This window comes from Scyliorhinus canicula, chromosome 11 (assembly GCF_902713615.1).
Source record: "Scyliorhinus canicula chromosome 11, sScyCan1.1, whole genome shotgun sequence".
In the NCBI taxonomy this organism is placed as follows: domain Eukaryota; kingdom Metazoa; phylum Chordata; class Chondrichthyes; order Carcharhiniformes; family Scyliorhinidae; genus Scyliorhinus; species Scyliorhinus canicula.
Genome location: NC_052156.1, coordinates 104,406,109 through 104,421,414, shown reverse-complemented (window position 1 = coordinate 104,421,414; position 15,306 = coordinate 104,406,109). Strand labels below are relative to the sequence as shown.

The 15,306-nt window shown below is 45.3% G+C and overlaps 1 protein-coding gene across 3 annotated transcripts in view; it reads left to right on the top strand.

Annotated features, from left to right (window-relative positions):
• plxnc1 (plexin C1) overlaps nucleotides 1-15,306 on the top strand; it is a 215,072-nt gene that overhangs the window by 133,305 nt on the left and 66,461 nt on the right. For all 3 annotated transcript variants that reach the window (XM_038810956.1, XM_038810957.1, XM_038810955.1), the window contains 3 exons: nucleotides 4,136-4,245; nucleotides 4,390-4,449; nucleotides 9,218-9,342. In XM_038810956.1, coding sequence (XP_038666884.1) covers nucleotides 4,136-4,245; nucleotides 4,390-4,449; nucleotides 9,218-9,342 — 295 coding nt within the window. The remainder of the gene's footprint in view (nucleotides 1-4,135; nucleotides 4,246-4,389; nucleotides 4,450-9,217; nucleotides 9,343-15,306) is intronic.

Sequence of the window (15,306 nt, the reverse complement as noted above, 5' to 3'; positions counted from 1 at the left end):
CCGTGCAGACCAGCCCCACGATTCGGATATGCTGACCTGGCCAGACTGTTGGACGTGGTGGAGTCCAGACAGGATAATACTCTATGCCCCTGAGGGAGTCGCAGGTTCGGCCACACATCAGCCAGTGCCGCCTAGGAGGCAGTGGTAGCGGCCATCAGCGCGGGGAGTGTCACCAGGAAACCGCCACCCAGTGGCGCAAGAAACTCAACGACCACACTGGGCCGCACAGGTGAGTTGCCATCGGCCCCTGGCACTGGTCCTGCCTGGCACCCAGCGCGCATGCCCCAGCACAATTGGCCCGTAACAGACGACCGGCGGGGTGCCAGACATCAGAGTCCCACAATGGGGAATGGGCCCTGGAGGTCGCGGATGTGACCGAGGACAGAGCAGACACCGACGTTTTGCTTGGCCTGTGCCTAGATGACCTGTCATACGTGTTGTTCACGCCAGACATAACAACACTTCCCCCTCATTGACCACATGTCCATTCTGCCGCAGGGTCTCCATCTGATGGTGCCAGTGCATCCGGCGTGCTCCGCCTTCCAAGCGAAAACCTCGGAGAAGATGCCACCATTGAGGCATCACAGCTGTTGTCTCCCATGCCAGAGGGATTCGACAGCATGTTATAGTCACTGGGGGACATGTACTAGTCTCAGGTGGACTTGCCGAGGTGGACCATGCTGAGGCGCTGCGGAACATGCCCCAGTCTTAGGTGGGCATTATCAAAGCACTCCAGAGCATGTCCCAGTTGCTGAGGAACATGCCCCTGACACAGGTGGACATTGACGCGAGGCACTGCAGAGTGTGACCCGGTCACAGAGGGACATTGCTGATGGCATCAACACCATGGTGCAGACAATGGGGAGCCATCAGGACTGGCAGAGTCAGATGATGTAGGGGCCTCTGGAGATCACTCCAGGAGGGAGGCAGTCAGATGACGAACAAAGCCACGTCCAATGAAGAGAGGGTGAAGATGAGGGTCTCCCTGGCCCTCCGGCTATGCCGGACTCCTCCGCCACCTCTGGTTACTGCCGCTGTTCCTCCCTGAGATCGGCCTCCAGCCCCTTCTGGTCCAGCTCCTCCTCAGATGAGGCCGCATGTTCCTCCTTCTCCACTTCCAGCACGTTGCCACGCTGCTGTGCCAGGTTGTCGAAGGCACAACTGATCATCAGAGAGCGGGCGGGGGCGGGGGGGCGGTGTACATCAGAACCTCATTTTCAGCAGTCCGATGCACTATTCAATGACAGCCTGCATGGCCACGTGGGCCTCGGTATTTTGGGTCTCTGGACTCCATACTGGCGTCATTAGCGAGGACCTCAATGGGCACCCCTTCTCCCCCAAGAGCCAACCGGTCATCCTGGACCCACCCCACACCCTGAGGGTGCCAGGGATTTCCAACTGCCCCAGGATGTTTCAAAGCAGGATGTTCCAAAGTAGAATGTTTCAAAACATTCATTATTACGGGTTGTTGGTTTGCTGGCTATGCCAGCATTTATTGCTCATCCCTAGTTGCCCTTCAGAATGTGGTGGTGAACCGCCTTCTTGAACCGCAGCAGTCCCTGAGGTTTAGGTACACCCACAGTGCTGTTCAGGGGGGCATTCCATGATTTTGACCCAGCGACATTGAAGGAGTGGTGATATATTTCCAAGTCAGGATGGTGAGCGACTTGGAGGGGAATCACCAGGTGTTCCCAGATATTTACTGCTCTTGTTCTTCTCGATGGTAGCAGTCGTGGGTTTGGGAGGTGCTACATAAGGAAACGTGCTGAGGTCCTGTAGTGTATCTTGTAGATGGTACACACTGCTACTACTATTCATCATTGGCTGAGGGATTGAATGTTTGTGGAAGGGGTGACAGATTGCTTTGTCCTGGATTGTGTTGAGCTTCTTGAGTGTTGCTAGAGCTGCACTCGTCCAGTCAAGTGGAGAGTACTCCATTACACTCCTGATTTCTGCCCTGTAGATCGTGGACAGGCTTTGGGGGGGTCAGGAAGTGAGTTGCTCGCCGCAGGTCACCGCAGGATTCCTAGCCTTTAACCTGCTCTGGTAGCCACAGTATTAATATGGTTAGTCCAGTTCAGTTTCTGGTCAATGGTAACCCTCAGGATGTTGATAGTGGTGGATTCAGTGATGGTAATGCATTGAATTTTAAGGGGCATAGGTTAGATCTCTTGTTAGAGATGGGCATTGCTTGGCACTAGTGTGGCAAGAATGTTACTTGCCACCAGTCGCTCTAAACTTCGATATTGTCCTCGTCTTGCTGCATTTGGACATGAATGCTTCAGTGTCTGAGAAGTCGCGAATGGTGTTGAATATTGTGCAATCATCTGAAAACATTTCCACTTCTGGCCTTATGATGGAAGGAAGGTTATTGATGAAGCAGCTGAAGGTGATTGAGGCTAGGCCACTGCCCTGAGGAACTCCAACAGTGATGTCTGACCTCCAACTACCATATCCATCTTCCTTTACTGGCACAATTCCAACTCTTTCAAAAACTGCTAACCACTAAACTGGCACTGCCTCTGGTTTTCTCTGAACTCCAATCTCCTAGCTGCATTAATCTGCAAACACTCACAGGGCTTCTTCTGAGTCCTTAAACCTCACTAACACGGAAGCAGTGACCTTCCACCACCTTTACAATTCCCCAGGACTTCACTTGAGCCCTAACTGCCTTGAACCTGCGAACAGCAGCACCGTTTCATTATCCAGCTTCTCCTGCTGCCATGGAACACTCAGATAAATTTAAACCAGAGAACCTTCTTAAATTATGTTGATCTCCATGACATCATGGTCTTGTGGCGCAGTGGGTAGCATCCCTACCTCTGAGCTAGAGTTCTGGATTTGAGTCCCACCCCAGGACTTGATGGCCAAAGAAGGTGCATTTATAATGCGGCCAAACAAGTTGAGTATCAACCTGCAAATCTCTCCAAACATGCCAGTGGCATGCGCTAAGAGTAGGGGAGACTCCTCGTCAGCTGTGTTTGACATGGAGTGGTACCACTCAAGCCAGAAGCCTCAGGCGACAGACTAGCAACCTGTTACAGGAATTACTAGCTATGGAAACAGATGAAAGTCTGCCTTAGTGCTTCACTAGGTGCAGGGAACGAATTGGAATCCACAATGATGTCTCCTTTCACTGAATGCTTTTAACCAAATTTAGCTCGAACAAAACATTTCTGTGGACTGCACTTCCTTGCAAGCAGTGTAAGCATTACATCTCCAACTCTCTTTCTAAATGTCACTGCCTGCTGTTTAATGGCTCCTACCTTTCTAGCTATTAAACTCTTTAAGTCAACATGGCCCAATCGTTTAAATGTAATAGACTCCCAAGTTGCTTAAGTTACCTTTATCCTATTTTCTTTAGTTAAACTTTAGTCTTTCAAGAACTAAACATTACTTCTGAAATACTAACATGATCTAGATGCTGGCGCAAATCAAAGTACCTCACATCGAACATGAGGAACATCAAAACAGGTCTTACCAGATAAAAATGGGATCCAGAACGACCTGAGGTTTGTGTCCTAAATAAATGGCTACCAACTGCCACTCGCTGTGAGAATAAGTTGTGTGAGCTCTGATTCACAAAGGAAAGAATATAAAGGCTACTGTCTGTTCTTGTAGATACTGGGTCCAGGGTAACATTAGAACTAACCAGGGGCTTAACTCTAATGTAGTGTGATTAAAAATAATATCGATGAGGAATTTACAGAGTAATATTGGAGGAGAGATTACTGATAATATTAGAATGGGGGTTACAGTGTAATATTGGAGAGGAGGTTACTGAGTAATATGGGAGGCACGGAGTAATATTGGAGAAAGAATTTACAGAGTGATAACGGAGGATGAGTTTACAGAGTAATATTGAGCGGCGATTGCTGAATAATTTGGAGTGGGGGTGATACAGAGTAATAGTGAAGGTGAACTTTACAGAGTAATATTGTGGGAGGTTACAGAATGATATCTGATGGCATTTTCAGAGTAATACTGGAGAGGTTATTGAGTAGTTTTGGAGAAAACTAAAGGCAGATTGTTCATTCATTCTTAATTGGTGACTTGAAAGTGATGTGACTGATAGGGAAACATCCTCCACCGACTGTATCTGAGTTGAATCAATTAAATCCTCATTTTTTAAAAGGTTTTGTTGAGCTTCAGACTGAAGGATCAGATGTGCATTTAATCGATGATTATGGCAGTATCCCATTCCTGGATTACAAACATTTTGCTGCACGAGCATTCTTTCCTGAGGTAACTTTTATAACTTTATCTTTTGCAACACATTACATAATTAGACAACGATTAAATTATTTTACTCTGGGGTTTTCGTAGTGCCTGTGTACCTGTCTCTTAAAGTCCTGGGCTGACATTTTGTCCTTTTTACGCTTTCTGTAGCAGGGAAACGGAGAATACGTGCCCAGCTTTGTCAGCGATCCAGTCGTCAATGTATCTCCGGTATGTTTTGTACTTGCATCCATTATCATTACTTTCTGGAACTTTCTGGCTTGAATTACTGTACACAATGGGGGTAAAATTGTTCCTGCACGCTAACTCCATAAAATGGCTGGAGTTTCAATTGGATCGTAGTGAATACGCTTCTTGTGTTGCATCTTGCCCCTTGCACATCACTCATATTGCATTGCACCCACACTGTACTCAGTCCAATGTGCTTTTGAAGCTAAAGAAGTCATTTTTTCTGGTTTAATGTTTGTCCATTGTGAGAGCTTTATTTTACGAGAGGTGACAATCCATATTGAATATGAATGTTAATGCCTCCACAAACAGTGGATAAAATAACTCTCCATCTCTTGGCTAACAGGAAAGTGTGGATGACTCATGCGAGGGAAAATGGAGAAAGGGCACAAGGAAATGGGCACCCTGCTCAAGGTGCTCCCACTTATCATCTCTTGCCCCTGCCCCTAAATCAGAACCCTAGATGCTGTCCCCTGCCCTAATGACTGAGTCTGCCCCTGCACAAATGCTGCAGGGTATTGTCCACTGGGGCCACACTGGCCGCAAAACCCACATATATCTGAGCTGTCTAATGCCGTGACTTCTAGCACCTAGAAGGACAAGGGCAGAAAATACATGGCAATAGCACCACCTGCAAGTTCCTCTCCACGCCACACACCATCCTGACTTGGAAATATATTGCCCTTCCTTCACAGTTGCTGAGTCAACATCCTGGATCTCCCTCCCTAACTACCCTATGCATGTATCTGCGCTACACAACCTGCAGAAGTTAAAGAAGGTGGCTCATCACCACCAAGGGCAATGGGGGATGGACAATAAATGCAGCCAGCGACACTCACATCCTCCGAAAACATTTCAAAAAAATAACAGGGGCATGAGTAGCCTGCCTATAGCTCTGCTGAAACCATAGGAGTTGTACCGTGCTAGAATAAAAGAAACAAAAGAAGAAGACGTTAGAATAAAAGGAAAATACTGTGGATGCTGGAAAACTGACATAAGAATGGTAAATGCTGGAAAAGCTCAGAGGCAAAGTAGAAGGTAATAGCTGGGAGCTAGGAGGGTGTGACAAAGATGTGTGGGGCACAAGGCAGAGGAAGTGTTAGTGGCAGTGCCTGGTGACCTTCATAGACCATAATAAGACCATAAGATGTAAGAGCAGGAGTAGACTATTCGACCCATCGAATCCTCTCCGCCATTCATTGAGATTGTGACTGATCTGATATGATGTAAACATATAGAAAATAGGTGCAGGAGGAGGGCATTCAGCCCTTCAAGCCTGCTCTATATTCATTATGATCATGGCTGATCATCCAAATCAATAGCCTTATCCCACCTTCTCTCTCTTTCCCCCCCCCCAACCACCCTTCAGCACAAGCGCTATATCTTTTTTTCTTTAAAAGAAATGTTTCCAATTAAGTCGAAATTTAGCGGCGCCAACCCACCTACCCTGCACATCTTTGGGTTGTGGGGGTGAGATCCACGCAGACACGAGGAGAATGTGCAAACTCCACACGGACAGTGACCCAGGACCGAACCTGGGTCCTCAGCACCATGAGGCAGCAGTGTGCCACTGTGTCACCCTCCAGGCGCTATATCTAACTCCTTCTTGAAAGTACAGTTTTGTGCTTTGTGGTATCGCGTTCCACAGACCGACCACTCTCTGGGTAAATAAATGTCTCCTCATCTCAGTCCTAAATGGTCTACCCCATATCCTCAGACTGTGTGACCCATGGTTCTGGACACCCCCACCACCGGAACATCCTTCTTGAATCAACCCTATCTTGTCCTATTAGAATTTTATAGGTTTCTATGAAAATCCCCCCTCATTCTTCTAAACTCCAGCGAATTCAATTCTAACCGATTCCATCTCTCCTCACACATCAGTCCCACCATCTCAGAAATCAGACTGGTAAACCTTCTCTGCACTCTCTCTATAGCAAGAACATCCTTCCTCAGACAAGGAGACCAAAACTACACACACTATTCCACGTGTGGTCTCACCAAGGCCCTGTATAATTGCAGCAAAGCATCCCTGTTTCTGTACTCTAATCCTCTCACTATGAAGGCCACAATACCATTTGCTTTCTTTACCACAAGCTGCATCGACATGCTTACCTTCAGCGACTGGTGTACGAGGACACTCAAGTCTCCTTGCACATTCCCTCTCCTAATTTTTAGCCATTCAGATAAACTGCCGTCCCATTTTTGTTACCAAAGTGGATATCCTCACATTTATCCAAATTATACTGCATCTGCCATTCATTTGCCCATTCACTCAACTTCTCCAAATCACACTGAAGGATCTCTGCATCTTCCTCACAGCTCACCCTCCCACCCAACTTTGTGTCATCTGCAAATTTGGAGATATTGCATTTAGTTCCCTCATCTAAATCATAAAAAGACACTGTGAATAGATGGGGTCCCAACACCGATCCCTGCCGGACCCCACTAGTCACTAACTGCAATTTACAAAAAGACTTCTTTATTCTGGGTCTTTGTTTCTGTCTGCCAACCAGTTCTCTAACCATCTGCATTACCTCTAATCCCAGATGCTTTAATTTTGCACGCTAATCTTTTATGTGGAACTTTCTCAAAAGCTTTCTGAAATTCCAAGTACACCACATCCACTAGCTCTCCTTCATCAACTCTACTAGTTACATCCTTAAAGAATTCCAGTAGTGTTGTCAAACATGGTTTCCTTTTCATAAATCCATGCTGACTCTGTCCGATCCTATTTTCTAAATGCTTTGCTATAAAATCTTTGATGATAGATTCTAGAATTTGGCCCACTACCGACGTCAGGCGTACTGGTCTATAGTTCCCTGTTTTCTCTCTAGCTCCCTTTATAAATAATCCGCTACCCTCAAATCTGTAGGAATTGTTCTAGGGTATATAGAATCTTGCAAGATGGCCAACAATGCATCCACTATTTCTAGGGCCACTTCCTTAGATACTCTGGGATTTAGATTATCAGGCCCTGGGATTTATTGGCCTTCAATCCCATCAGTTTCCCCTATACCATTTCTCTACTAATACTGACCTCCTTCAGTTCCTCCCCATCACTAAACCCTGTGTTCTCCAACATTTCTGATATGTTATTTATGTCCTCATTTTTAAAGAGAGAACCAAAGCATGTATTTAGTTGGTCAGTCATTTCTTTGTTCAGATTGTAAATTCCCCTCTCACTAACTGTAAGGGACCTACAATTGTCTTCACCAAACGTTTTCTTCTCTCACATGTATCAAAACTTTTAGTCAGTTTTTATGTTCCCTGTGAGCTTACTCTTATACTCTATTTCCCCCTTAATCAATCCCTTGGTCCTTATTTGCTGAATTCTAAACTGCTTCCAATCCTCACGTCTGGTGTTTATATTGGCCAATTTGTATGCTTCTTCCAATTTGCGTTGGTTTGGCCACCTTTTCGGTTTTACTTTTGCGCCATACAGGAATAAGCAATTGTTGCAGTTCACCCATGTTTGCCATTGCCTGTCCACCATCATCTCTTTAAGTAAAGTTTCCCAGTCCATTCTAGCCAACCCACGCCTCATATCATTGCAGTTTCCTTTATTTTGATTTAGGATCCTACTCGAAGAATCAACTACGTCATATTATGGTCGCTCATCCCCAAGGGCCCTCGCACAGATCGTCAATGATTCCGTTCTCATTACACAATAACCAGTCTAGGATGGCCTGTTCTCTAGTTGAATCCTCAACATACATATTGATCCAGAAACCATCCTGTATACACTCCAGGAATTCCTCCCTCTACGTGTTGTGACTAATTTGATTTGCCCAATCTACTTGCAAATTAAAGCTACCCATCTCATTCCATAGATAAGGGACCAAACTGTTCCCAGTATTCCAGCTGTGTCTAACTAGTGCCGTGTATAGTTTTAGCAAGAAGTCTTACAACACCAGGTTAAAGTCCAACAGGTTTGTTTCAAATCACTAGCTTTCGGAGCACTGCTCCTTCCTCAGGTAAATGAAGAGGTAGGTTCCAGAAACATATATATAGACAAAGTCAAAGATGCAAGACGATACTTTGAATGCAAGCATTTACAGGTAATTAAGTCTTTACAGATCCAGAGAGAATGGTAACCCCAAGTTAAAGAGGTGTGAATTGTCCCAAGCCAGGACAGTTAGTAGGATTTTGTAAGCCCAGCCCAGATGATGGGGAATGAATGTAATGCAACATGAATCCCAGGTCCCGGTTGAGGCCGTACTCATGTGTGAGGAACTTGGCTACATGTTTCTGCTCTGCGATTTTCTGTTGTCGTGCATCCTGAAGCCCACCTTGGAGAACGCTCCTCCAAGGCATTCTCCAAGGCAGCCTTCATTTGCGGTTTGATTCCTGGCATGGGTCACTGTCTGTGCGGAGTCTGCATGCTCTCCCCGTGTCTGCGTGGGTTTCCTCCAGGTGTTCCTGTTTTCTCTCGCAACTCCCGAAAGACGTGCTTGTTAAGTGAATTGGACATTCTGGTTCTCCTTCAATGTACCCGAACAGGCACCGGAATATGGCGACTAGGGAATTTTCACAGTAACTTCATTGCAGTGTTAATGTAAGCCTACTTGTGACAATAATAAACATTATTATTATTTTAAATTTCTGCCCATAATTTCAGAACGTATTTCAGAATTTCTCCATTAATACTGAAAATATGTGATCCACCACTCTAGGATAATGTACAGAGTAACCTGTGTATGGAGATATTCTCATAAATAGCTTCTCATTACTGTTTTATTTGATGCAGGCAGCTGGGGAAAACAGCCTGAAAGAAGAATACAACGCCTTGTGCAACTTCCTGAGTAATGAACAGTTTTTGGTGACTTTAATACACCATCTTGAGCAGCAAAAAGATTTCACCATTAAAGACCGGTTAGTTAATTAACATCTCTATTGGCTAATTGTTTTTCAATACAGGTGGGCTTTCTTTAGTTCCCCAACATTTGGTTTGATCCCATCAAATGATATTATTGTCAATCTGTGGTATTGTGAGATTGGTTAAGAAAGTTTAACTGGAACAAACTGAGTTTTGTATCTGAACAAATGCACTCAATTCACAATTCAAATGCACCCTTTCCATTGGTTAAGTCTTTATATTCATGTGGGGCTTCGGGAGGAAGGAGCTACCAAGAATAGTTAGTTGTCTGTAGCGATGGGTATGGCGATGGTGGGTGGCCCATGGGACAATCACACATGCTCATTTCCAAAACTAAACATTTGTTATGACGAGGTGAGGAGAGGTGGAGTGGCATCCCTCTTTCCCCACTCCTTCATTTGACCTTAACAGGTCTTAATAAAAGGATATGCTTCCAATTCAGTGAATATTTACCTGTTTACGTGCTAATACTCAGTAGTTAAGTAATAAAAATGCTCCAACTTTCATACACACAAGCATTCAAAGGTTCACACACGCATACACAAGTAATTTACAACATGGGAGAGTAGATTAAATAGTTTTTAAAGTCTAATAAAAAATGATATACAGGTTATGTAGGTTGATGACTTGACTGGTTCCAGGCTGGGCTTGGTGGTCCCTCAGGATTCAGCGTTGACGGCTGATTTATTTCTTCTTCTGGAGACAGCAGCTTCTGGATTAATTTTTAATAAACTGCCTGCGGCAAGTGCATGGTGACAGCAGACTTCAGGGTTCAAACTTATGCAGGTGATGGAAGGAGAGAGAGAGTGCCTACTTTTTCTTCGGCGTCTTTTCCTCTTCAGTTTTGTAGTGTGGAGAAAAACACTTTTTTAAAGTAGAAGAGGGTTACTGCCCTTGCCATATAATTGCCTCATCAGCTGACCAGTTGTCCAATAGTCATGGCATGTTGATTCCAAATGAGCGATTTCAACTTCAGAGACTATGGCTGGAAGAGTTTCCTTCTCAGCTAGAATCCATTCTCCAAAGTGATTATATCTAATGCTTGTTCCACACCCGGTTGAATGCCCAGGTGATTGCCTGGATGTTTTGTGAATGGAGTCAAGAGTTGGTCCCTTTACACTCCTCCAAAGTGATTGTTTAGAACATAGAACATAGAACATAGAACAGTACAGCACAGAACAGGCCCTTCGGCCCTCAATGTTGTGCCGAGCCATGATCACCCTACTCAAACCCACGTATCCACCCTATACCCGTAACCCAACAACCCCCTCCTTAACCTTACTTTTATTAGGACACTACAGGCAATTTAGCATGGCCAATCCACCTAACCCGCACATCTTTGGACTGTGGGAGGAAACCGGAGCACCCGGAGGAAACCCACGCACACAGGGGGAGGACGTGCAGACTCCACACAGACAGTGACCCAGCCGGGAATCGAACATGGGACCCTGGAGCTGTGAAGCATTTATGCTAACCACCATGCTACCCTGCTGCCCCTTTCTGATGGGAGTTTTAAGATACAGTGATGTAAATGTTCAGTCATCTTAGTTGCAGTTGTTTATGTCACTTTTTAAGAGAATGCTGCAAATTCTAGACTCCCGGTAACCACTGTGTAAAAAAGTTCTTCCTCATGTCCCCTCTACACATTCTGCCACTTTTCTTGAATCTATGTCCCCTGGTTCTAGAATTCTCCATAAAGGAAAACAATTTTATCCTGTCCACTCTATCACTTCTCCTCATAATTTTATACACCTCAACCTATCCAATCTCTCCTCATGGCTACTCTTTTCTAGCCCTGGCAACATTCTTGTAAACCTCGTTCTGTGTGCTCGCCAGAGCCATTACGTCCAGAACTGCACACAATATTCCAGTTGTGGCCTCACCAGTGTCCTATACAATTCCAACATTGTATCCTTACTTTTATATTCTATACTTCTTCCAGTGAAGCATTCCATATGCTTTCTTTACATCCTTGTCTACTTGAACTGCTGCCTTTAGGGACATGTGCCCTTGTACACCAAGATATCTCACTTCATGACCTCTCTTAGTATATTCCCATTTATTGTGTACTTCCTATATATTTTTGAACTCCCGAAATGCATGATTTCACACTTCACTGTGTTAAATTCTATCTGCCATTTTATCATCCCCTCTACCAACCCATCTGTATCATTTTGGAGATTATAGCTATCCTCACGCTGTCCACCACTTGGCCAACCTTATGTTGTCTGCAAACTTTCCAATCGTGTCCCCACATTCACACCCAAATCATTAATATATAGTACAGACAGTAAAGGTCCCAACACCGAGCTCTATGGAACACCACTTGAAACAGCTTTCCATTTTCAAGGGCAGCCATTGACTATTACCCTTTGTTTCTTGTTACTAAACCACTGTTTATCCAGTTTCCCACAATGCCCTGTATACCATGGGCTTTTACTTTTTTGACCAATCTGCCATGTGGAACCTTGTCAAACGCCTTGTTAAAATCCATGTACACAACATCCACTGCACTATCTTCATCAACCCTTCTTGTCACTTCCTCAAAGAATTCAATCAAATTTGTGAGGCAAGACCTTCCTTTCACAAATCCATATTGACTGTCCCTCACTAATCCATGCCTTTCTATGTGACAGTTAATCCTATCTCTCAAGGTTGATTCTAATAATTTGCCCACCACCGATCTAAGACTACCTGGCCTATAATTGTTTGATTGAAAAATGTTGTATTTATACAACAACATCAAACCATAATAAAATGCCAATAATAACAATAATAATAGCAATCATAAACATTCGCCCCTCCTCAATGAACAACACAATATATTAACAACAACTTAAATCAACACAATGTTAAGTTACATATCCATAGGAAAAAAAAATAGAAACTACAATAAGGAACACCCCCCTCTCCCCCGCCCGGGTTGCTGCTGCTGCTATTGACCAAGATACCTATCTTTGAGCCAGGAAGTCCAGAAAAGGCTGCCACCGTTTATAGAACCCTTGTATTGATCCTCTCAGGGTAAATTTGACCCTCTCCAATTTTATAAATCCCGCCATGTCACTGATCCAGGTCTCCACACTTGGGGGCCTCTCATCCTTCCACTGAAGCAAGATCCTCCGCCGGGCTACTAGGGACGCAAAGGCCAGGACACCGGCCTCTTTCATCTCCTGCACTCCGGGCTCCACCGCAACTCCAAAAATCGCGAGTCCCCACCCTGGTTTGATCCTGGATCCAACCACCCTCAACACCGTCCCCGCCATCCCCTTCCAGAATCCTTCCAGTGCCGGGCATGCCCAGACATGGGGGGGGGGGGGGGGCGGGGGGGGGGGGGGGGGGGGGGGGGGGGGGGGCCGGAGTGACCTGGTATATGATCGGGACTCACCGATCGGCGGGCCGGTCTCTCTGTCGGCAGGCCTCCTTTCTTCCACCGGCGAGCCTGGATCCATCCGCCATGTTTGTGCGGGGCGGCCTGGGGGAGGGCGGCCACCGCGCATGCGCTGGTTGGCACCGGCCCAACTGCGCATGCGCGGGACCCGAGTCTTTTACGCGGCGCCGGGTCTCTGACACCGGTCACGCACTCCTTGATGGCGCCCCCTAGCACATGGCGCCCCGGGCGACTGCCCGAGTTGCCGGTACCTTGAGCAGGCCCTGTGCCCAGAACATATGGGCATGATTCGCCGGACTCCCCGAACACCTGGTGCACCTGTCCTCACCCCCAAAGAACCTACTCATCCTAGTCCCGGACATGTGGGCCCGGTGCAGCACCTTGAATTGGATGAGACTAAGCCTCGCACATGAAGAGGAAGAGTTGACTCTCTCCAAGGCATCCGTCTTCTATCCCTTTTTAAAGAATGGAATGGCGTTTGTATTACTTCAGTCCTCTGGTACCTCTCCTGTATCTAGTGTAGATTGTAAAATCATCCTCAGAGCATCTGCAATCTCCTTGACCTCCTTCTATAGCCTCGGAAACAATCCATCTGGCCCTGGCGACTTAGTTTTTAAAGATTCCAAACCTTCGAATATTTTCTCTCCCTTTATGATTATCCCATCCAATATCTCAGTGTTCCTCCTGGACTGCTATATCTGCATCATCCATTTCCTTTGTAAACACGGAGACAAAATATTAATTTAAAACCCTTCCCACAACCTCTACATCTACACACAAGTTCTCTTCTTCATCTATCATAGGGCCCACTTTTTCCACTACTAACTTTTTACCATTAATATAGTGGCAAAACATCTTTGGGTTTTCTTTAACTCTAATTTTTTTTCATGGCCTCGCTTTGATTTCCTTATTTCCTTTTTTACTTCATCCCTGCACTTCCTATTCTTGTCTAGGCTATCTGCAGTGCTTAGTTCTTTGTGCCTCTCGTTTGCTTTCTTTTTCTGTTTCATCTTCCCCTGTATTCCTCCAGACAACCGGGGGGGTCTACATTTGGCAGTACCACTCTTATTCTTGGAGGGGTCATGCCTACTTTATACATTTAGGATCTCTTTTTTAGTGCTTCCCACTGGTTTCCCACTGACTTATCCTCTAGCAATGCTGACGAGTCCACCTCAGCCAAGTCTTTTTTAATTTCTGAAGAATTTGCCTTCGGCCAGTTCAAAGTTTTTACTCCTGTTTTACTGAATCAAACTGAATTGTGCCATGGGAATGTCCCTTTAAGAAATGTTTTTGTCTTATCACATGGCTTCAGTGATGTCATTGTGTGAATGGAGATGGGCTGTGGCTCTGGGAGTTGGTTTTACTTTTGCTTCGAGTTTGAACTGGTTTTGTTCTGCACAGGTTGAAAGAAGGTTTTTTTTTTGCTTCTGCATTTTAAAAGCTGTTTCCAGACTGTTTGATAACTTGAAAAGAAATAGCTGTTTTCTGGAAGAAATTCAAACTTGCTGTTTTGGAAAGGAAACAGGAGCATTCATAGCAGATCTTGAGTGCTATGTGCTGGGCCACACCTTTGAAAAGGGGGTACTAGTTTATGGAATCTTGTTATTAAAATGGAACAGTTATAGGGGAAAATTTATTAAGGGTTATAACATAGATTACTGTAGCTGTGTGGGTAGTTGATAAAAATGCTTACTGTGTGTGTTTATTAAAATGTTAACTAAATTCGTAGAATAAACTTTGTTTTTGATTAAAAGTGCTTAAGGCCTCTGTTGAATAACACCTGAAAGGCAGGCCCTGGTGCTCACCGTAACCAAAATAAATAAACAGTTGTAGGTCAGGTGAACTCCATGATGTACTTTGGAGTTTTCTAAACCCTGGCCCATAACAATTGTGATCACTATCCTTGATATGGTCACCAACTGTCACTTCACCCACTTGCCCTTCTTCACTACCCAATACTAGGTCTTCCCTTTTTGGCAGAATCTGGAACTAGGGGCTACAGCTTCAAAATAAGGGGGCTCCCATTTAAGACAGAGATGAGGAATTTCTTCTCTCAGGGGATTATTAGTGTTTGGAATTCTCTTCTGTAGCAAACAGTGGAGGCTGGGTCATTGAATATAATCAGGGCTGAGTTAGACAATTTTCTGATTAACGAGGGCATCAAGGGTATTGGGGTACAGGCAGGAGAGTGGAGTTAAGGTCACGTCAGATCAGCTATGATCTTACTGACTGGCAGTTTGGGCTCAAGGAGCGAAAGACCTACTCCAGTTCCTGTTTCTGTTCTTATACTTCCTGATTTCACTCTTGAATGCCCGAGCCCTAATTTAAAGATTATGTACACAGGTTCTGGATTTCTCATTGGAGGTAACAGCGGCTGGAATTCTCCTGCCGTTGAGAATCCCTGTTATCCAAGGCAGCGCACCTCGCCCGCAGGTTTCCCGGTGGTGTGGGGTGGCTTCAGTGGGAGATCACATTGACAGGCGGCAGCAATAGAGAATCACATCGCCAGCGAAGGGCGTGGTGCCGAGAAACATGCGGCTGGGGACCGGAGAATCCAGCCTAACTTCGCTAT